General features: G+C 41.5%; 4 protein-coding genes across 4 annotated transcripts; 2 read left to right on the plus strand and 2 right to left on the minus strand.

Annotated features, from left to right (window-relative positions):
• Positions 1-1,354: 1,354 nt before the first annotated feature.
• LOC310878898 (uncharacterized protein) lies at positions 1,355-2,401 on the plus strand (the record flags this gene model as incomplete). The annotated part of the gene is made up of 1 exon (XM_083793315.1): positions 1,355-2,401. One exon carries the CDS (start codon positions 1,355-1,357, stop codon positions 2,399-2,401), a length of 1,047 nt encoding a protein of 348 aa, XP_083649441.1.
• Positions 2,402-7,202: 4,801 nt separating this feature from the next.
• Positions 7,203-11,541, minus strand: LOC310878899 (proteinase-activated receptor 2-like; the record flags this gene model as incomplete). The annotated part of the gene is made up of 2 exons (XM_083793316.1): positions 7,203-8,258; positions 11,485-11,541. The coding sequence occupies 2 exons, from the start codon at positions 11,539-11,541 to the stop codon at positions 7,203-7,205; spliced, it is 1,113 nt and encodes a 370-aa protein (XP_083649442.1).
• A 700-nt stretch (positions 11,542-12,241) lies between these two features.
• Positions 12,242-14,823, plus strand: LOC310879179 (proteinase-activated receptor 2-like). The gene is made up of 2 exons (XM_083793630.1): positions 12,242-12,336; positions 13,134-14,823. The coding sequence occupies exons 1-2, from the start codon at positions 12,273-12,275 to the stop codon at positions 14,204-14,206; spliced, it is 1,137 nt and encodes a 378-aa protein (XP_083649756.1). The 5' UTR covers positions 12,242-12,272; the 3' UTR covers positions 14,207-14,823.
• Positions 14,824-16,656: 1,833 nt separating this feature from the next.
• Positions 16,657-22,222, minus strand: LOC310879023 (cytochrome c oxidase subunit 5B, mitochondrial-like). The gene is made up of 4 exons (XM_083793443.1): positions 22,065-22,222; positions 19,521-19,597; positions 18,611-18,710; positions 16,657-17,406 (listed from the first exon to the last, which is right to left on the minus strand). Exons 1-4 carry the CDS (start codon positions 22,171-22,173, stop codon positions 17,291-17,293), a joined length of 402 nt encoding a protein of 133 aa, XP_083649569.1. The 5' UTR covers positions 22,174-22,222; the 3' UTR covers positions 16,657-17,290.
• Between the last annotated feature and the right edge of the window lie 1,722 nt (positions 22,223-23,944).

Raw genomic sequence — 23,944 nt, forward strand, 5'->3', positions numbered from 1 at the left:
CAGGTGTGTATAAGGGACTGTAGATGCAATGGGAAGTGGGAATGGCCGAAGTGGGCAGGCAGAGAGCCAGACCATGACACTGACACATTTATTCTTACAGTACGTTTTAACAGCGGGCGAGCATCGGCCGACACATCGCCCAATTGCCCGTCATCGCCCAAAGTGATGAATTATTTTTATCTTTTCGGGCGATTTCCCCGCCCACTTCGCCAGTTCGCCTAGCTGCTATCGCTCGTAGTCGCCGGGTCCCATAGACAAATAATGCACTTCCGGGAAAAGAATGGTCTGGCTGTTGTCGCCCACTGTTAAAACGTACTGTTACTCCAACTGCAGTCTGCTGTCACCGGCTGTCACCCAGGCGGATGCATGCTTCTCGCCATCAGGCGACTTACTGGTGGTAATCTTATTTAAATTGGCTAAGAGAGGGCAGGCCGGAAGCTACGACCAAATATGGAGTGTGTTGTCGTAACAGCCGCAAAAAGAAAAACAGTCTGTCAGCTCCATATATGGGGCACAGGACTGGGAATGCCCATATATGGGCATATACACTGATGACATCAGCAATCTCCATATATGGGAGATCCGGTTGTCCAGAGTCACAGATCTGACCGCTGTGCCCATATGGTCATGGGTGGGACCAACGAACTTCAAACTCGATGTGCAGAGGCAATTAAAGAACCACAGGTAGACTGACAGAAACAAACCTCCATATATGGGCACAAAGGGGACACTGACGGATGGGGGGATCCGCACTTAATTCCGACGGCATGTCAGACATGCGCTGCTCCCGTGCTTGCGGTTATGGTTAGGTTAGGGTTTGAGGTAAGTTGTGTCTGACATCTGTGCATATTGACAATCTCCATAAACGTATTTGCATATAATAACATGGTTTCTGTTGTCTGTCATACAGTAAGTGAATGTTGAAAACCAATTCTCCATACATCCATTTGGTTTATGTTGTATGTCCATAAGTGTGTGTTTATCTGTCTATGGTTTATCTCCATATATGTTCATTTGACATGACATCATCAGTGCATGTTGATCTCCATATATGTTCATCAACAGTAGGCCTATACCATATGAATATCTGTCATTATCTGATGTGCATTTGATGTTTGGTGGTGGGATTTCTACACTATAAAATCGCCATGGAATCATGCAAATTGGGGTACATCACGCCAAGTCACAAATAATCGGTTTATAAACTGCCCCCCCCCCACCCCCAGTTTATAGAGATTATAGAGAGCAATAAATGGCTTAAATTGGTTGTTAGCCTAGAAAGGCAGTGTATTGATTTTACTGTGAAACTAACAACTACATTTATTTAACAGACTTGATAATAGTCATTATTCAAATGGAAGGGGAATCCTATCGTATGTTCCGTACTCAGAACTCTTTTGACCCCTTTGATGATGATGCAGATTATGGTGAAATTGAAGATTATGATGAAACCGAAAAGTATGACCGCCTCCAAGCTGGGACAGAGGACTGGGAGGATAGTGACACTGAAAATGACGAGTGCCTCCCAGCTGGGACAGCGGACTGGAAGGACAGTGCAACCGAAAATTACGACCGCCGCCCAGCTGGGACTGAGGACTGGACCAATGGGCAGAGCACTGATTTGGCAGTAGAAGCCTCCATCAGTACCTCTCTGCCAGGAAAGACCCCCCTATCGACTACCCCCTATAGGCTCATGAGTGCAACCGAAAACTACGACTGCCGCCCCGCTGGGACAGAGAACATGACCGATGGGCAGAGCACTGATTTGGCAGTAGGAGCCTCCACCAGTACCCCCCTATCGACTACCCCCTATAGGCTCATGGCCCCCGTCACACCTGCACCAGCCTCGGCGGCCTCTGGAATAGTGCCGCGGCTACACAACGTGGTGTCTTCAGTCGACCTGGGCTGTGAGCTAGACCTGAAGTCCATCGTACTCCGAGCCCGGAACGCTGAGTACACCCCCAAGCGTTTCGGTGCCGTCATCATGAGAATACAAGAGCCCAGGACCACCGCTCTCATCTTCAACTCAGGAAAGATGGTGTGCACGGGAGCCAAGAGTGAAGACCAGTCCCGTTTGGCGGCAAGGAAGTTTGCCCGTCTCGTGCAAAAGATGGGATTCCCTGTCAAGTTCCTCGGCTTTAAGGTTCAGAACATGGTGGCCAGCTGTGATGTGAAGTTCCCCATAGAGATAGAAGGACTGTTCCGCGAACACCAGCAGTTCAGCACCTACGAGCCAGAGATCTTTCCAGGGCTGATCTACAGAATGATAAAGCCCAGAGTTGTCCTGCTTATCTTTGTGTCTGGAAGGCTTGTGTTGACAGGTGCCAAGGCGAGAGGAGACATCTATGAGGCGTTTGAAAACATCTACCCGATCCTAAAAAACGTCCAGAAAACAACTTAGAACCTGCTATCCCCAGCCCTCTGCACCAATTTCTCTCTCTTGAACACGTCTGGCTGCCAAAAAAAAAAACAGGACCCTACTTGTGATGTCATGTGATGTCATAGCCTGGCGCAGCCAGACTTCATCCGCCCCTATTGCATATGCAGCAGTGCAGCGCAGTGGTATATTAGTATCGCAACGCGTTGCTAGTGATGTCATGTCATGTGTCTATGGACTTTTAATGTTTGCTTTAAGCAGTGACGTCATGTGGCAGCCACAGTGGGCGCTCATTTCACACAAGTGTAAACATCACACTTTATGATTATAATAATTTATATTTATTTATATACCAGTATCTACTGTATATTGGAGGAAGGCATGTGTAATGGCAGACATTTACCCTCTGCACCTTTTATTTTCTGAGATAAAAAGTAAAACAGTATATTAATTTGCTGTATCATTTATTCCACAAAATTATACTTTCTTTCACCTTTATTTATTCGGGGAAGTCAATTGAGAACCATCTCTCTTTTACAATGACGCCCTGATTAACTGTACATAACATACATTTAAACACAAATACATTACAAGAAAAAATTAACAATTCAGATTGAAGTACAGCTATATATCAATTTATTCCATACAAGACATTTAAATCGATCAAGTGAAATCAAGTTCATCAGTTTTAAGACTGATTGTAGACAGTTCCATATGTGGGGGGCATAGTATTGAAAGGAAGTCTTACCCAGTTCAGAATTAATATCAGGAATATCTAATAGAAAGTAGTCTTGAGAACGGGTGTGATGATGGCCTATTGCTTTAGGCTGCAAAGATTGTTAGGTAATTTCTTGAGTAAGGCTTTATAGATAAAAACAGTGCAATGCTGTTCTCGTCTCAAAGCCAATGATGGCCATGCATCCAACCTTCTCATAAAGTCAACAGTGATGAGTGAGAAACCCAAAGGGCAGAGTGATAGATTGCATCCAGGATGGGGCAGAAATAACATAGCCATAGTCAATAACAGATCAAATTGTGCTTTGAATCAGCTGTTTTCTACTGTTGAAGTTAAAGCAGGCTTTACCTATCTACTCTGGCTTTTGTGAACAGCCCAGTTTTTAAGTTGCTCGATTCAGTATTTAGATATTTTATATTCATTTAATCAGACATGCACCCTTCCAATTTAATCCCATTGTTATTTCAATATATATATCCATTAACTAACAACTGCGGGGGGGCATAAGGTGAGTTAAGCCGGTACAGTGCAGTGGAAAGTGACTACCTGTCACAGACAATTGTGGTTAATCTTTTGCAGAAGTTTACTGCTGTACCTCGTTTCAGCCCGTTTTCAGCAAATGCAGTGTCACCAATCACACGTATGATCTATTGTTATGAAGAGTCCTATTTATTCTTCCCCACTGTCATAAGGTGAACGGTATTGGTGGGTCAGGAACAAGATAGGAAGTACAGGCAGTGCACAGTCGACACTCGACAGTATCCCATATCGTACACCAGTGTCTTGTTCCCATAGTCCTCCTCACTCTCCTCCTCTACTGCTCTCTGTATTCCCAGACCCATCGGATGTGTTATTCCTGCAGTGTTTTAACACATACTCTATTTTCTCCAGAGTTCTCCTGCTCCTACAAAGCAGTGTGTTCGTCAGTTCACATGCTTTCTGAAGTCATCTGACACAAAGTAATAAATAAAGGGGTCTAGACAACTATTAAGGCTGGCCAAACACAGAGTGATGATATAGAAGCTGTATCCAGTATTAGTCTCCACAATGCGCAACAGATAGTAATGGATCACCAACATTATGTTACTAGGGATGAAACACACAAGGAATAATAATAATAATAATAATAAAACTTTATTTGTATAGCACCTTTCATAACATGAAATGCAGCTCAAAGTGCTTTACAGAACAATGGAGAATAAAAGAAAAGCAAGGCAACGACATTAAAAAACAAGCAGTAATGCAATACAGTGAGGACATGAATAACAAAAAAATAAAAGATCAATTAAAAGCAATGTTGTAGAAGTGGGTCTTGAGCTGAGCTTTAAAAATGTCTACAGAGGCTGCCTGACGAAGGTACAGTGGGAGCTTGTTCCATGCCGACGGCCCGTAGAAGCAAAAAGCTGCTTCCCTGTATTTTTTAGTTGCCATTTTTTTAGGCAAAGCGAGCAGGCCAGCAGTGGAAGACCTTAGGGGGCGGTTTGGGACATATTTAGGCAGGCAGTCATGTAGGTAGGAAGGTGCGAGACCATTGAGAGCTTTATAGACAAGTAAAATAATTTTAAAATCAATCCTAAAAACAACCGGAAGCCAGTGCAGTGATGCCAAAACTGGAGTAATATGTTCTCTCATCTTAGTTCTAGTTAAAACTCTGGCTGCTGCATTTTGGACAAGTTGTAATCTGTCAGTTGTTTTCTTAGGCAGTCCTGAAAAAAGTGCATTGCAGTAATCAAGCCGAGAAAAAACAAAGGCGTGGATTAGCGTTTTTGCATCGTCCAAGGACAAATAGGCTCTGATTCGTGCAATATTTCTAAGGTGAAAAAAGGCAATCTTGGTAACATGATTAATGTGTGAATTAAAATTCAATTCAGAATCAATAATAACCCCCAGGTTCTTTACTGTACTGTTACTTTCTACAGTCAGGTTGCCAAGTCTGCTTATTATTGATTCTTTCTGCTCACTAGAACCGATTATGAGAACTTCTGAATGTCACCACTACGGTCACTATCAACATCAGAGTTTTGTGACGGTTCTTTTCTGTTGTTCTGTTAAGGTTACGTACCGTCTTCTTCTCCAGGTGCCAGAACATAAGGTCATAGGCCGCAACAAGCACTATGGTGAACCAAAACGAAAGCTAAAAAACTATCCAAAAAATATATACATTTTTGTTAATTGACATTAAAAACTACTATAAAAGAAATAAAGAATAACTACTGAAACTGAATTGTGTGTTTACAAAACTAAATAAAGCCAGCTAGGAAGGGACCCCAAGTTCAAAATGGAATGTGTGCATAGAGCCCATTATGAAATCACATGAAGCCACATAACATCAATAAAGCTTATAAAGGTCAACCACCAGAAGAGTGCCTTGTTATTTCCCTTTGTTGCCCATTATCAGTTTTCAGTCCCCTACCAAAGAGCACCTTCACTACACGTTTTTGAACTTTGTACATCTCTTGCATGCACTGAATGACGTCCGAATACAAAACAATTGTGTTACGACCCTTGTAAAGGTGACAACATAAGTGAAAAGGTCCACCAACTAAGTGCATATAAATATTAATTATAAATAGTATAAAATGGTTAAAGATGTGACTAAAGAAATATATTATATAACGTAGGACCTTAATTGATCGAAATTACAAACAAAATCTAACACAACACAATAAACACAAACGCTGTGAAGTGGTTTGGTGTGAGAGGGCAGGTGGACTGCGATTCCCTGCTGCCAAAGCTAAAACAGACCTCAACAAACTATTTCATGTGTCGTTTATAGTCTAATCAATCTACTGTTGGAGTCACAGGGCTCATCCGAGCTGGCCAATCCATGGAGAGAACCAATTCCCCACAGGCAGACAGCTGGCAGGTGATCTCAGGTGATCAACATTCTAACATGAATTTGCCACAGGCAGGTGTCAGTGTCAGTCAATTTGACACACAGGCCTCATGAGTGTCCACCTCAGAAATACAAAATGCAAGCAGCAGTACAAAATATCAAATACTACAAAGTAATATAACCACAATAATAATGCAATACAACAAAATAAAAAAAATGGACACACGTTATTCAAGTTCAATAATTGAGGGACATAGTGTCTGTGTGTACTACGGAATGTGATGATTTGATTGGCTGAGCACGGAATGTGATGATGTATGATGAACATTGATGGGGGAACTACCGACAACGTACCAGGTTTGGGAAATCTAACAGGAGGTCACAGCCCATAGATATAAAAAGACTTTTATTGGCCCAGGCCGTAGCGTAACGGTCTGGGCACCGGACTGGTGATCCAGTCGCGGTGTGCCGCGGGTTCGACTCCCGGACCCGACACGGCCTTTACCGCATGTCATCCCCCCATCTCTCTCCCGTTTCCTGTCAGCCTACTTTCTATCCCTTAAAAAATCAATAAAGGCGTAAGCCGCAAAAAAATATATCTTAAAAAAAAAAAAAGACTTTTTTTTTTAATATATGTTTATTGGTAATAGGTTTCAACAATTTAGTACAGTTTGAACATACCATTTTCTTTTCTCCCTCACCCCATCCCTCCCCCCAGTTATCGTCATCATTAAAACAATATAAAAAATAACATCAATAATTGAGTACAGACATACAAAAACAACAACCATGCATATTTGACATATGATATAAACAGTAGGATACAAAAATAACAATTTAAGCACAGATATATGTAAGGAATTATTTCCCCGAGATTCCTTGCGAAGCATGAGCTTCCCGGAAGCTTTGAAGCTGCTTACGTGCGTGTAACAGTCAGTGTTGACCTCAGCCAATAGAAAGCTCTTTGTCCTATGTCGCCTGAAGAAATTTGGGGTCCATGACCCTGAATTGGTTTCAATCTATACAGGCTACGTGCGCCCGGTGCTGGAATATGCAGTTCCAGTCTGACACAGTTCCTTGACTGCCAGCCAGACTTTGCAACATGCGTTGCCGGTTAAGACACATACATGGCCGGTTAAGACTCATACAGTACATGACCGGTGGCTTCCACATGCGGTTAAGGTTAGGTTGGATTTGGGGTAGGGTGTCGGACTATATGATCGTACACCAGTGTCTTCTCAGAGTCCTCACTCTCATTTGTTTGATAAGCAGCTACTGCTGTCTGTATTCCCAGACCCAGACCCATAGGATTTGCTCTTCCTACTGTATTTCTCCACAGACTCTATACTCTCCACAGTCCTCCAGCTCCTACAAAGCAGTGTGTTCTTCACATCCTTTCTGAAGTCATCTGACACAAAGTAATAAATGAAGGGGTCTAGACAACTGTTAAGGCTGGCCAAACACAGAGTGGTGATGTAGAAGCCATATCCATTATTTATCTTGTCAATGCTCAGCAGATAGTAATGAATCACCAACATTATGTTACTGGGGATGAAACACACCAGGAATGTCACCAGCACTGTCAACATCAACATCAGAGTTTTGTGACGGTTCTTTTCTGTAGTTCTGTCTACGTTACGTACCGTCTTTTTCTCCAGGTACCGGAACAGAAGGACATAGGCCACAACAATCACTATGCAAGGAATAAGAAACACAACTGTGGCCATTAACATGAAGTAGAAATAAGGGTACTTGATGGAAGTGAAAGGGTCATTTATGTCCCATATGGCACTGACATCATGGCAGGTGGTAATATTGAGGTCTTTGACCCTAACTGTATGATCATACTGGTATAGAGGAATGGTGGTGGTCCAGATGAAAACCCAGATGGACACACAGACACCAATTGCCACTTTGTTGTTCCCTTTCTGCTCACAAAGTGCCTGAGTGCACCTCTGTACACTCAGACAGGCAATGAAGAGGATGGAGCTGTACATGTTCCCATAGAAGAACCCCACAAAGACTTTACACAGCCCCTCTCCATAGATCCAGTCATTTCCATTGAAGTGGTAAGAGATCTTTAGGGGGATCCAGATGGCAAAAAGCACATCAGACAGAGCCAGGTTGGCCATGTAGATCGCTGACGGATGCTTCTTTTTGGTCCTGAACAGAAACACCCACAAAGCCATGGTGTTGGCAGGCAGTCCCACAACAAACACTATGACGTAGAGGATGGGAAGGAAGATGGTGGTCAGATGGCTCTTCAGAGTGTCAGCTGCTGCTTTATCTACACAAACTAGGACCTGGTCCTGGTCAATAACACGAGTGAGACCATAAGGGTGTTGTGCTTTAATAGCCGTTGCATTATCCACGCTAACGTCTTCATCTCCATTAACTCCACTGACATCGAGGTTGTGGTTCAACACAACCCCTCTATGACCACGTTGTATTCTTCCTCCAATGTCATCTGTTGTTTTATCCACTTCATGCTCAATGGAACCACTGCCTTTTTTTCCTATAAGAAAGCCGACATACACAAAAGTCAGTTTTACAGACAATTGTTTAAATTAATAGAGATCACTTAAGCCATATTCTGCTTTCAAACATCACTCATAGGCTCTGGCTTTTGTGAACACTCCAGATAGTTTTTAAATTGCTTGATTCGGTATTTAGACATTTGATTTTAATATGATCAGATATGCCCCCTTCCTAATCCATTGTAATTTCAAACTCCATTTTAACCATGTTAGACTCAATGAAATCACATGGCCTTGGTTTTATATATATATTTTTTTTTAAATGAAATAATAAAATATAATAAAATACAATGTGTCTGGCGTGTCTGATAATATGAATATCAAATATAACACTAAATCAAGCAACAAAAAAAAAAATTACAAATGAAAAATGTCTGGGGTGTTCATGAAAGCCTGAGTAGACGTCAAAATGAGCCCAAACATATTTGAAAGTGAGCTGTCCGTTGCATGGTTCAGTAGAGTTGATTCAAGCATAAACATAATACCAGCTCTCATAATTTTATCTAGATGGGCACGAGCCACATGCAGACGTTTTTCAGCACACTTTCGTTTTATGAACCGAAGTTATAAATGAAGAGGTAAATGCCTGCATCCATTATTATGATGATTGTTTAGTAACTGGGTGATTTATTGTCATACACATACTATACGCATACTGTATACTATACATACACATAATAGGATTCTAAAAGCTACAGCTATGACCTATGGTTATGAGATTAGCAGCAGGCCTGAGTTGTATGGAGTCAGATAAGAGTCTGTTGATTGATTAGATCAGATAAGGAGTCCAACTCCTTATCTGATCTAATCAATGTGTGACAGTTGCTACTGCTACACTCGAGAGTTCTGTGATGGTTTAAGGGGGAGGTAATAGTAATACATTTATACAAATAATAAAATAATAAACATAGTGAAAATAGTGAGCTAGTAGTAATTTGATATTTTAGAAGGCAAATTAAAGCATAACTTCTGAGTTCCGGTTTCCCACATCTCAGAGTAACAACCTCCTGAACAGCATACTGTTGATTTTGACAGCAAATTTGGATTTAGTTTTGTCATATTTTAGTCATCTGAAATGTTTTTAGTCTAGTTTTAGTCGACTCTAAGTGAAAACATAAAATGACTTCTACTGGATCTCTTCTCCACTAGTCACTCCCTAACCTTTTAGTCTATTTTGTATTTGTTGATGAAATTGTCAATATGTTTAGTCATAGTTTTAGTCGTCATAGCTTTTTATTTAGTTTTTGTCAGTGAAAAGGTAGTCGGCAAACATTTATTTGTGTGGGGATCCAAATGGCCTTATCTGCTATAAATCACGTTTCCACGACTGTTATAGGCAGATATGTGTAGGCCTACATGTCGTATATGAATTATATTAGTACATATTTGCATACTACAGTTCAAAGTATTATTATTTAATTTTATTCAATTAATCTGCTTGGTCATTACATTATGAATACATAAATGAATCAACAACAACAACCAAATCACAAAGTCTCTCTTGTGGGATAAAGCTCTCATATTCATTAAGCCTGTTTATTTATTTAATAGTTTCCCAAATTCCACAAACATTACTAATATTTGTCCTCTAGGTATACAGTACCTATAGTTAAAATACATTGAAACGACTTCCAGCCTTTACCTTTCGACCTGGACGCATTTGATGCAGAACTCAGAAATAGCATAACCAGCAACAATCGTATAGATCCCATGTCCGTTGAGGTCTCTAGTGTTCGTCTCACCCCTTCTCACTAGACAACCTAAACTTGCGAGTTGCGACGTGTTTTATATAAAGAATGCCAGTATCATGCATCTGTGAGAGTACCTCCCTGCTCCACATTCATTCTCATGTGTCTACAGGTTTTACCCTGTTTCCTGTATGAGTGTGGGTGGGTAGACTCCATCAAAGCCTTGAAGGGGGGGGGGGGGATCTGGAATGGTCTGACCAACATCTGGGGGTACTCAAGTTGTGCATGCAGCTGCCTAAATGGAGACCCACCGTCCAAGTCACCCTTCCCCCCCTCAGAGGTAGAACAGAATTTAGTACTATGTCTTGAGATGTTTTCTGTTCTCATCAAGTCATAAATACACATATAGAAACACCTGTACTTACATCCACATCACAATGTCATGTATGTCACAGTGCAATATAAGGAGTTGTTGTTTAGATGAAGATTCACATAGTCCATGTTTAAAGTGAGCCTGTTCTTAAGATATGGTATGAGCCTTGAGTGATCAATAGGGCGAGGCCAGAGTTAAGAGGTCATACAGGTCATTTGCTTCTCAGAGAATATTTGGTCCTGTTTAGTCATGATTGTGGCAAGCTCATTGGTGTTCTTGAAATAAACTCAAAATGAGAAAGAAAGGACACTGCCTGGACCCTCTCTTTTTTATACAACCTGCCTGGTATATATATATATCCACCATTATGAACAGACAAATCTGGCGATCAAGATACTACACCCCAAAAACTAAAAGTAGAACACCTTAGGGTCAAGTGACCTTGCCCCTAAACAAAATCCCAGGCCTGCACACTGTGCACAGTGTCTTCTGTTGGGAGCCTGGTCTGCCTGATGGCCTTTCTATATCGCAAAAGTGTGCTCACTGAGTCTACTCTGTACTGTACATAGTCATGGCTTTCCTTGGATTTGGATCAGTCAAAGTGCTTTGGTATTCTGCCCGTATTTTCTATTCAGGACCAAATATAATTTTTGTTTTCTCTGCTTTTGGGTTCATTGTTCTATGACTGTAAAGTACAAAGCCACACGGATTCATATATGGTGCCTTTTTATCTCTTAATCTTAACAAAGTTTGACTTCCCTAATGAAACCAGCCGACTCTTGCTGCAGTCTTCAACAGCACACACACGCACACAGCCACACACACACACACACACGCACACGCACACACACACACACACACACACACACACACACGCACACACACACGCACACACGCACGCACGCACGCACGCATGCACCCACGCACGCACACTGACAGAGAACTGAGCAAAGTTGGGTGCAGTTGGTTTCATGGCCACACGGGCCACAGACATGGCCTCAATACAACTATTGTCAATTATGCTGTTTTTCACCTGGATTTCTACATCACATGCATTAATTAGCCCGTCCATGTCCAGGTAAGGACAGAAGAAGACATGTATTATTTATTATTATTTAATTGGCTTTATTGTTTATTGTGATCCCCATTAGCTACTACCTACCATAAAATAGCAGTGCTTCACAGTTCACAGTTAACAGTTAACATTATGCTGCTGGTGCACTATTCCCTCATGTTGGCTGGTAGTAAACACAGTTAATAACATTATGCTGTTTTCACTACTACTTAAAATATTTGGTTTCCAATTTATGGAGTTTCTTAGATTTCTCTTAGATTTCTTACTTATTATTACTGGGAAATAAAATCATCATAATAATACATGTTTTGAAATAATAATAATAATGGAGCATGGAGCATTCATATGGTGCCTTTTTTATATCTCTTAATCTTAACACAGTTTGACTTCCCTAATGAAACCAGACGACTCATGCTGCAGTGTCTTCAACAACGCACGCACACGCACGCACGCACAAGCACACACACACACACACACACACACACACACACACACACACACACACACACACACACACACACACACACACACACGCGCATGCAGCCATGCACGCACGCACGCACACACACACTGACAGAGAACTGAGCAAAGTTGGTTGCAGTTGGTTTCATTCCTTGCCTCGTGAGACAGAAGCCACACAGGCCACAGACATGGCCTCAATACAACTATTGTCAATTATGCTGTTTTTCACCTGGACTTCTACATCACATGCAGGTAAGGACAGAAGAAGACATGCACTATTTATTAATTGGCTTTATTGTTTATTGTGATCCCCATTAGCTACTACCTACCATAACATAGCAGCAGCTACTCTTTCTGGGCTCCACAGAGAAATAAATTGCATTACATAATATGAAAACATTTTGCATGACAGTATAAGAGAAGCTTTTATTTTGTTTTGATTTTGTTTTTGTCAGTGAAAAAGGTAGTCGACGAACATTGTTCGTCTTAGCTTTAGTCGACGTAATCAACACTGCATCACAGGGGTACTAGGCAACCTTACGCACGGGTGCCAACATTCATATGGTGTGAAAACAATGGCACACTGACTATCAAGAAAATAAAAACATGGCACATAAAGGTTGCCAGCCTAGAACCTGTGAAATACGTTATACATGGCACTGCACACTGCAACTTTACTGTTGTAGTGGAAAAGAGCCATTACAGCACACAGTGTTACAGTAGAGTAAATATTAATTCATAAATAGTAAAATACATTTAGGAGTATGAGAGCTTTTAAACAACAAGAAAGACCACAATTGAGGAAAAAAAGATTATTAGAAATGTAATGAAGAGGGTTCAGTTAAAATAATAAAAACATCATCAGCACTCAAGAACGTATAGGCTACCTTACCTACAGTATATGAGGCTACCTGCATTTCAATTTTGAACTGTGTGCACCCGGTAAATGTATTACTTAAGGAATTTGAGTTGTGGACGGTTGCATTCTTGTAAGTTATCACTGTAAAAACTGACTTTTATGTACTGTGTCAATTGTATGTTAATTGAAGTAAAACAGGGACGTGGTTTTATCGGACTTGCTGTGGATGAGGGCCTAGTGTGTGTGGATAAAGCAACCGCTGACACCCTGAAGAGCCATCTGACCACCATCTTCCTCCCCATCATAGTGTTTGTTGTGGGACTGCCTGCCAACACCATGGCTTTGTGGGTGTTTCTGTTCAGGACCAAGGAGAAGCATCCATCAGCGATCTACATGGCCAACCTGGCTCTGTCTGACGTGCTTTTTGTCATCTGGATCCCCCTAAAGATCTCTTACCACTTTAATGGAAATGACTGGATCTATGGAGAGGGGCTGTGTAAAGTCTTTGTGGGGTTCTTCTATGGGAACATGTACAGCTCCATCCTCTTCATCGCCTGTCTGAGTGTACATAGGTGCTGGCTCATCACTTACCCTTTTTCTGCCCAGAGGTGGAACAACAAAGTGGCAATTGGTGTCTGTGTGTCCATCTGGGTTTTCATCTGGACCAGCACCATTCCTCTATACCAGTATGATCACACAGTTAGGGTCAAAGACCTCGGTATTACCACCTGCCATGATGTCAGTGCCATATTGGACAAAAATGACACATTCGCTTCCGTCAAGTACCCTTATTACTACTTCATGTTAATGGCCACCATTGTGTTTCTTATTCCTTGCATATTGATCGTTGTGGCCAATGTTCTTCTGTTCTGTTACCTGGACAATAACACAGTAGACAGCACAGCAGCAAAGAAGCGTTGCAAGGCGTTGGTGTTGATTGTTATGGTACTGGTGACATTCCTGGTGTGTTTCATCCCCAGTAACATAATGTTGGTGATGCATTACTATCTACTGAGAATTGGGGAAACTAATAATGGATACGGCTTCTATATCATCACTCTGTGTTTGGCCAGCCTTAACAGTTGTCTAGACCCCTTCATTTATTACTTTGTGGAAGATGACTTCAGAAAGCATGTGAAAAACACACTGCTTTGCAGGAGCAGGCGGACTGTAGACAGGATGGAGTCTGTGGTGAAATACTCCAGGAAGAACAATTCTGTGTCTGGGAATACAGACAGCAGTAACTGCCAATCCAACAGATGAGAGTGAGGACTCTGGCAAGACTCCAGTGTACGATATGGGATACTGTTGATTGTGTACTGTCTGACCTAACGACCTGTCTGACCCACAAATACCGTTATGTAGGGCCCGGCCCTACATTGTAGGCTATACTTTGAGACACTGCGGAAGAATACATAGGACTCTTCTTAACCTATACAGTGTGATTTATTGTTTAAGTCCTTTTCTGCTTTTCCATTATTAGGCCAAGTACCTGGTATTTTTTACGGGAGTTCCGACATCAAGCTTTGAAAGTTGTCATAGGCAATACCAAACATGAGATGTATATGCTGCAGACTTGGTCAGAGAGAATCGCCACTATTACATTCATGATGGACTCATGATGGGACTCCATGGATGCTTCCAAATATTGCTGTTATTGTTTTGCTTTCTATCTTCTCTGACCATGATAATGGTAATGGCATGATAGGCTATAGACAAATCTGTGGAGCATGTAAATGATCTTAAATTTGTCTGAATTAACAGCAAATGAATAAAGCATGAAAGAAATACAAACTGAATAAAGGACTTCAGCCAAACCCAACTTCTGCACCGTTTGTGAAACAAGCTTCTAAATGATCTGAAACCCTTTACTTGTACTTTTTGTGGTAAAGGTGCTCAAACTTTCTTCTTTCCTGCCTTGATATCCTTATCCCCACCTCTCTCTCTTCGTCCCCATCTTGTTCTTCTTGGAAAAAATGACACGATGGGAACTATGCACAAAAATCAATCACCCACTTTTTTACTTGTAAAACTGTGATGTGATCATGTGACTATAAAGTTGATTCTGATTCTGAGCATGATACGGCAAACAGCAGTGTACTGCACAGGCTTATGAACTATCTCATATTTCGACACTGTAAACTGATTTTCATGACATGACAAAGAAGAAGTACAGTATGTCTAGCTTACATAAGTGGTGTTGTGGACAGGAAAGCATCTGACTCTGTGGTGATCTTGTTGAGACACAGCAACAGGTTTCCCCCCCCCCCGAGCCTGCCAGGTCAATACCATAATAGGGTTTAAATGGTTAAAATGGAAAGGTACACACCTTTCGAGGAACAGTATACACCTGGGGACTATACTGTTGTGTTTGATTGGGATAAGTAAGTAAGCCTTGCCGAGCCATGACGCCCATAATCATATCTCCTGTTTCCTTAGCGTGAGGCAGCTTGATTAGTCTCGCATGACCTGTTGTCATGACAATGGATCGCCCATCTTAGATCTTCCTCGCCATAATAATCCATTCTATCGGTTTCTTTCGATCGCCTGTATCTCCTATTCCTTTGTCCCAGATGGCATTTTTGGTCAAAACAACGTTTCTTTGATGGCACAGAGCTGGCGACGTGGAGCCCTCCAGTGCCCCGGTATAGACCCATCTTGTAAACAAGGCCTGTCAAGGACCTGTTCCACTAGGTTACCGTATGTTCACTTCCGGTAGTCTGGAAATGTGGCTTTTCAAAATAAGAGCTCAACTGGTAAAAATGCTGGCGTGAATTAGACCCTAATTTTTCAATAAAGGCTAGTTGTGACTAGTTGCAAGGAGATGCAACTGGTGTGGTTTCCAGTGCTATACGGGAAGACGTGGTGAACATCAGCTTGATGTCAGCAAGAAAACTGACAGTGCAGAGAAATAATGATCAGACACTGATTTCTTTTGGTGACATGTTATCACTTCTCTCAGAGGAGAGATAACATGTCATGTCACCAAGAAACAAACAAACATGTACTTTATGAGCATCTCGTTGCTATAGAGGGTATGCGCATGCATAAAGTGAATGGCAAATCGAGTGGCAAAGTTAATTTAATGTTTTTTAATATCGTTTAATGCAATCAAATAGGACTTTTCTGTGTGGATGTATGGACTGTCAAGGACAGAAAGTAGTTTTTTCCCGCATAACGTCCGGGTATGATGATGTCACGCGCATACCCTTGCATGAGAGGGGGAGAGGTTTGTCCAAAGTGTTTTCCATTGGTTCAATATTTTCGAAACAACACACAGACCTAAAGGGTGTTCAATAGCACTGATTTATGCAAAGAAAAATCCAAAACGTCAAAAATGGAGTTAGGTGGTTTCCTCTCGACAGCAAAGAATTATGCATCAGCCCAGGCGGTGGCGTAACCGTCTGGGCACCCGACTGGTAATCCAGTCGCAGTGTGCCGCGGGTTCGACTCCCGAGCCCGACACGGCCTTTACTGCATGTCTTCCCCCCCCCATCTCTCTCCCGTTTCCTGTCAGCCTACTGTCTGTCCCTTCAAAAAAAAAAACAATAAAAGGCATAAGCCGCAAAAAATAAATAAAATAAAATAAAATAAAATTATGCATCATTACGAAACGGTTACAAAAATTTCGTTTCACTTCTACATCCAGCTTGGGAAGAATATAGTTACATTACTTGGGAAGAATATAGTAAAAGACATCCACAGCTGTTAAGTAAGAGTTAAGGTCTTTATTGGTTTAAAAGGAATCGTAAATGGACCTACATGTATCAGTTCAAAAGGAGTTGTAAATGGACCATTATTATACAGTACATGTATGAATGTAAACTGCATGTTGATGGAAATGTTTGAAATAAAAGATTGAGTCCCACAACCATCTTGAGGGTTAAAACTAAAATCGGCAATGTAAAACAAAGACTGGTGAGGTTACCCAATATATCAAGATACAACCATTCAAAGACAAGATCAGACAGAGACTTAAAAGCATGGGGACCAGCGTAAAGAATTATACTCGAGGTATTCCGCCAGACCAGTTCAGTCTAGGCACACCACCGAGACTGCATTGGTCAGCACTAAATGTTTAAAATAAGAATGTACTGAAATATGCTGGGTTTTGAAGAATGTTTAGTTTTCACTGTAAGCGGGAACCCATAGTCATATTGCATTGCTACGGAGATATTTAGCATAACTATTGAGGTATGGAATACCCTGTAATCTGTAGATTCTGAGACATCTGAGTCATTCTAAAAAGGTAGCTCAGTGGAATCTTTCAGAGAGAATGTAACATGGTTTTAGTTGAGGTGTTAAGAGGTGTAGCTATCAATATACAAGTACATTTATAATAATAACTTAATGATGTGCAAGCTCGTGCGCCACAAGTTGGTAGTGGGCGCCGCAGGACGGGCAACGCTGGGCCTCGCCCTCGTGAAGCCAGAACCACACCACACACGTGTTGTCCTCCTCGCCTGGAGAGAAGAATATGGCCAGGTGAGAAACAGGACGAGAACATTAGCCACATGAGGCGTTAACACTAAGGGTTGCCCACCTGCCCCAGGTAAATAAAGCTTTCATCTTTCAGGTTGCCCGACCGGGAAAGTGCCCGTTTGAGAGGGGACGCAACAGTCCATAAATACAAGACGAGAACATGGCCAGAGCGCTCTTCTGGTCTGTGAAATGTAAAATAAGAGCACTGTTTACCTATAATGTGCTGTTTTCAGTGTTGAACCAATAATCATATTCAATCATAGCTATGTAGGTATTTGGCATAAAAACATTTTACATTTTTTGATCGCACAGCCCCAGAAAATTAAAAATAGATATATTATAAAATATTAAATTGAACGGTAATTCAAAATGTACCTATCATTTTATAATGAAAATGATTGACTTTTTGGGCAAGTAGAACATGACCTGTACTTGCCCGGCAGGCAAGTGTCCCTGAGACTTTAGTGTCAACGCCTACGCAGCGTCTCTATTCTGGGCACGAGGCGAGCAAGAAAAACTAAAAAAATCAGGACATACACAAGACAAGAAGACGAGAGTCTAAACACAAAGAAATTGTGTAATCTACATTGTATATGCTCTTATCAGTTTAGTGCATGCAGCTTGAAACATCAACACATGGTGTCATGAATAGCTTAAACAAGGCTGCCATCTATACATGAGCCGACGACATTCTGTACACCCATTGGCGTGTATGGAATGTCCCCCCCGGGGACCCCCACACGGATTTGCACCACTCACTTCACTCACTCACGGGTGTGATTTTTTTTTAATAATTTTTATCCCACGATTTTGCAAACCATTTCTTTCACCCAGTGTCAATTATCGAATTTAACCCTGGGCGTTACACTTCCTCTGCCAATCTGGGGGGGCAGCAGACTGACCTCATGAGTCCTTATATGCATGAGGAGTCCAAGCTGCTTCTTTTCACCTGACAGGGGGGAATTTCCCCTGCCGGTCGTAGCGTGTGGATTTGGAAGGAACACGTTATTCCGACCAGTTCCTTTCCATTTATAGCTGGTAGCTGTTATATAACGTTCTTCTTGACTATCACATCAACACTGCACATTGTACAAACGGCACGTCTCAAAACTCCTGACATATTTAATTATATACAGCTTAAGTGGTTAAGTCCAGATGTTCAAGAGCACAAGAATAGTGACTTACAAACACATCCAACAATCCTCTTGTTCGTGATGGAGGGCACAAGATGGGGGTCAGCTTTGGAACCGGCATACTCCTTTGGCCTGAACATATTGTATGGGTCCTGTCACAGAAAGATCTTGTTAACATTGAGGTTTTTTTTCTGGCTAGCCGACACAACATTCCAAATGGATTACAACAGAATTGACCACAGGTTCTTAAATAGTAAGATAAACCTGTATTGATCCCCGGAGGGAAATTCAGGGGTCATAGCAGCGACAGGAGGAAGGTTGAAACACAGGAAGACACACGGATAAAATAAAATAAAAAAACATAAACGTACACAATGTGAAAAACAAATTCCATTAGATAAAATGCCATTCCCAGTTTAAGATAATTATAACAGTGTGGTAATGTAATACCATTAATGAAACGTGGTCGTTTGAACCACAATGAAATCATGAAAACATATAAAAATATGAAACTGAACCATTTCCCAACAAGGAGCACGGCAGCGTGCAAGGCACCTCAATACCTTGCTTATGACAAGCTGTCTCATTGGTGTAAGTCTGCGCACTACTGGAACTCATGTTATATTCTTGGGTTGGGTAATTGATTCCCAGTACCACAACTTACAAGAGGGAGACATGAGTGTGAGTGTGCGTGTGAGACGTGTGTGTGTGTGTGTGTGTGTGTGTGTGTGTGTGTGTGTGTGTGTGTGTGTTGTTCACCCATTATCAAAACCTACAGTATAGGCAATGAATACTAATTCTTCAATTAATTTCAAGGACCCCCATAACTCTGAGAGTGTTGGAATCCCTGCCAAGGAACACGAGAGTCCCAGGAAGTAATATTTAACAATAATCCGGAGGGGTTTATTGAGAACCAAATCACTGTGGAATAGTGTTAATAGAATTAATTTCAACTGACATACCGCGCCCTCCTTCATGGCGTTCATGACGATCTTCTCCAAGCCAGTGGCTTGTTCCTCATCAGTTGGAATTCCTTTTCCTATCAATCAAACAAAGTAAAATGTTGTGTTAAACCTAATTGCAAACACTGTATAACCACTTATGCCCTATTCAAAACGTTGTTCCTATAAGAACTGTGCCCAAATGTCTGGATTACACTACTCCACCCACCAATCTATTCAGAGGAGCAAAAAGCAATAGTGTACTTTGCTTCGTCGGCTAGATTTGTGGTGCTTTGAGAAATTCTAATTTAGAATAATAAGAATCTATTCATAAACTCAATTCAATTTGATAGCTCTAAAAGAGCATGCTCCTATATTGGGCACCAGCGTGTTTTCTCCAATGAAGAGTAGTCAGCTAATTTTGTAGAAAGATTAATACGATCTAATCTAGGTGTTAAAACCCAAGAAAGAATGTGAACACTTTAAAAGGGGCTTGAATGCAGTGCGTTTTCAACATAGAATGTAAAGATGATGGACCCCTGCCATGATCTAACCTCACATTTGTTGCAATGTGTTTTTATGACTCAAATTGTTCTATATTAAGTACAAAGGAGATGCACATCGCATGAGAATGTTAATAAAATAATCATACAATTAGACAACAAATGAACCAAAACAAGACAAAAAGTAGAAGTAGTCATTTTGATGATCTATATTCCAGTGCTGGTTAGAACAGAAGCTCATTTGGACCATGACATAAACGCTAAAGTTCATGTTTATGAATGATGTGTCCCCAAAAATAGTGTTCAAATAGAGGCTGAAAACACAATCAATGCAATTACTTTTGATATTGTTAATATGTCATAGATATAAACTGAGATGCCCATCTGCCCCTTCTCCAAAGAAACAAGGGATATAATCCTGAGGGCTTTATTGTGCTACCCTGTATTTTTGTTTTTAATGTACAGCCAATGTTTTGGCTTTCTCAGCAGGCCCATCAGTTGGATGAAACTGTCAAATGAATAAGTAGGTTGGAGAGGCTTATATATATATATATATATATATGTATCAGACGATATAGACGAGGTCTAACCCCATTTCAATTTTGCGCTAGACCCCTGGGAGACACTGATGACCTACCATCAGCTTCCAGTACATTTAGTTAGCCAAGCCATGCTACTCATAAGATGAGTTGGTTGGCGATGTCTGGGATCGAACCCAGAACCCTGTGGCCCAAAGGCGAGTGCTCTTAACACCCAGACCCAGAATATAATAATCAGTCAATAATAGTCAAATATTATTAATAATAATCTTGTGATGATAATGATTGTATTTCACAATTTTAAAATGTTCTATTTTGTTTCTATGAATACTCAGTTTGAGCTAAGATGTTCCCTGTCAATAAGGTTGCGAAAGGGAACATGATGTTCAAAATAATGTTGAGCTTGGCTTCACTATCAGTTCGTTAGGATGAGTGATAGCCCTGATATTCCATATTCCATTACATGTATCTCATGTAACTGTATTATTAGTGTACATGTAACTTTAGCCCCTTTCGGGACCCTACGTAAAACTTTTCTGATATTTTGTTGAGTTTTACGTTGGGTCCCTGCTCACTACTGTATTTTCGTATGGAAATTCCTATATGCGGAAGTGGAGATTCTCTCTAAAATAGGACCCGCGGCATGTGACGCCATTATTTTCCTTGAGTTATTCTGAATTCGGTAACTTTAAGTAGCTATACATCCAGCTGCGAATATCTCCTGTGGCGCGGAAGCCGTTAAGTATTTTTAATCTTTGTTTGACCGATTTGGTCGCTTTATTTCTTCTTGTTTGTTTACCGTTTATTGTACCGCCTCCCGGTGTGCGGTTGGATTGTGAGGCTACGTCCCTGCCTCTGATCTGCTGTGTCATAGCTATAGCGCCACTAGCTAGCCAGATAGGCGGTACAATGAGGTGTCAATAAACAAGGAAGGAAAAGAAGAATCCAAGCTTCCAAATCGGGCAAACATATATTAAAAATACTTAACGGCTTCCGCGCCACAGGAGATATTCGCAGCGGCATGTATGGGTACTTATACTTTACATATTCAGAAAGCCTCATACTGAAGAATATCGTCAAAGAGCGCGGGGAGGCGGTAAACATGTAAACATGAGCCAGTAAATGTTTTAATCAGGTGGCATGGACGACGTGGAACAGGACCCAATGCACTGGGTCGAACAAATGTCAGAAACTTCAGTAGCATTTGGGTTCTGCTTGGAGGGCTAATGTAACTTACACATAGTATATAATGAGCCGAGGGCTAGTAGTCCGTGACCAAAGTCAACATCATTCAGCATAAACTGTGGACTCGATATTATACACCATACACATAAATGTAGTCTAACTTCTACTACATATATTATGAATAAACAGTCCAATTGGTAAGGGATTAGCGATCGTCGTTTAGTTGTTTCCCCCGATCGGATCAGGGGCAGACGCTTTGACCTCTTTAGACGGCAGTAAAACCTAAAGTTCGTTTCGTTGTTCGGCCTCCTGTGTGGTTGTGTGTGATGTCCCCTCACCTCCAGCCGCCATGGAGCGGGTCAGAGCGGGGATCGGTGCCATCGGAGCCCGGCGGCATGCCGTGGCAGCCCGGTAAGCTGAGCGGAGGAGCAGTAACCTTGCAGCCATGTTGATCTTAATTCTTCCTCTCTTCAGTTCTCTTGTGTGTCTCTGTCACCCTGCTGATGACGTGTGTTATGAAATCGTCGCTTGGTTTTGACGTAGCTTCCGATTTTCCTTGCCCTATTTTTATTGATTTATTCGTTTGATTATTTATTTATTCGTGATATCTTACACACAGGCAGTTTATGGTTGGGTTAGGTGCGGAGATTAATATTTATTTTAGGCATACATAATACTAGCTATGGACCAGAGCTAACATAATACAAACTTTTTTATAGTTTGATGTGTTTTAATGTTTAATGATGTTTTTATTCCTTGTTCCTCTTGAATCTGTAAAAAACATCATAATAAAACTTGAACTTGAACAATGTAAAAGGATTCATTGTTATATCGATTGTGAATTATTCACTTATTAACAATGGGAGACAAACATGATCACACAATACAGTAGGCTATGTAGCCTAATATACAATTTAAAGAATATAATAAAGCTATTATTTTATGCTTTTAATACTCTATGGTTTAATAGTTAGAGTGATTTTACTGGCAGCTCAGCCTCAGAGTAAAGAAACGGTTATCGGGGACTGCAGGTCAGTGTTTCCCTGGCCTGAAGGCTCTCCATCTACAACTACAAGACTGCTGCTGTCTCTTCAAAGCCCAGAAGAACTAAAGCCTAGTGGAAGCCAACAACAATGGTGAAACATATCACGCCTCGAATTCAGAGGCTCTGCTCAAATTGACCTCCCCTGACCACAGTGTCACTGTTTACTCTTTGAGTGACAGAGCACTACTATTCCCTAATAACTAATTTAGCTGGGGTGGAGAATTAGAAAGGTAGACCACACATCTCTGCCACGACTGGAGGCATGGCCCACTGTACCTCTCTGTCTGTCTGTCTGTCTGGGTCATTGTTGACAATGTTTTGAGGTTGTGCACATGCAGGGGTATAATAAAGGTCATTATTATGGACAGTGACCTATAGCCTACCGAAAAGTAGTGTGGCATGTTGTCATCACTGGGACAAACACATTACAATGTTACAGCCTATAAGACCAATTCATATAGTCCAAACATACTACATGCATGCGCACACGCGCGCACGCACGCACGCACGCACGCACACACACACACACACACACACACACACACACACACACACACACACACACACACACACACACACACACACACACACACACACACACACACACACACACACAGATGATAAGTGATAGGCAAGCAAGATTGCAGAGCATTTGGGTTCATTGGCAAAACACTCCCATCCTGTGGCAGCCCTGGAGCTCAGGCCTCCCCTTCAAGGCTTTGATCGAGTCCACCCACTGCTGCTCATCATTGGCAGCTTGATTTGAACCTGTTCATCTTGGACCACCAGGAGGTCCTGACCTGCTGACATTCAAACTAGGCTAGGCTGGACTTTGCCCAGCCAGTGTCCTCTACCCCTCTACTCCCCAACTCCCAGAACAACATTATAGGAGTTCAGCTGCTCGGTGGTACCTGACCTGTCCACTGTCCAGACACGTTCAGAGACGGTACTCCTGGTCGCAGCGAACGTATTTCCTGTAGGCGGACATGACATATCTGCTGTGTAAACTTGCAGGTCTTCTATACATTGAATGGTAGAGTGACTGATGTTGTCTGCTCAAACGTTACTCTTTTACCTGGTTTTTACTAACACTAACTTTACAAAGATGCCCAGAACATGGGGATGAACCTGTGTAATTTATGGCTGCTCCAATAGTAGAGGCAACGTTCAACT

This window comes from Protomyctophum parallelum (genome assembly GCF_964188405.1).
Source record: "Protomyctophum parallelum genome assembly, chromosome: 21".
In the NCBI taxonomy this organism is placed as follows: Eukaryota; Metazoa; Chordata; class Actinopteri; order Myctophiformes; family Myctophidae; genus Protomyctophum; species Protomyctophum parallelum.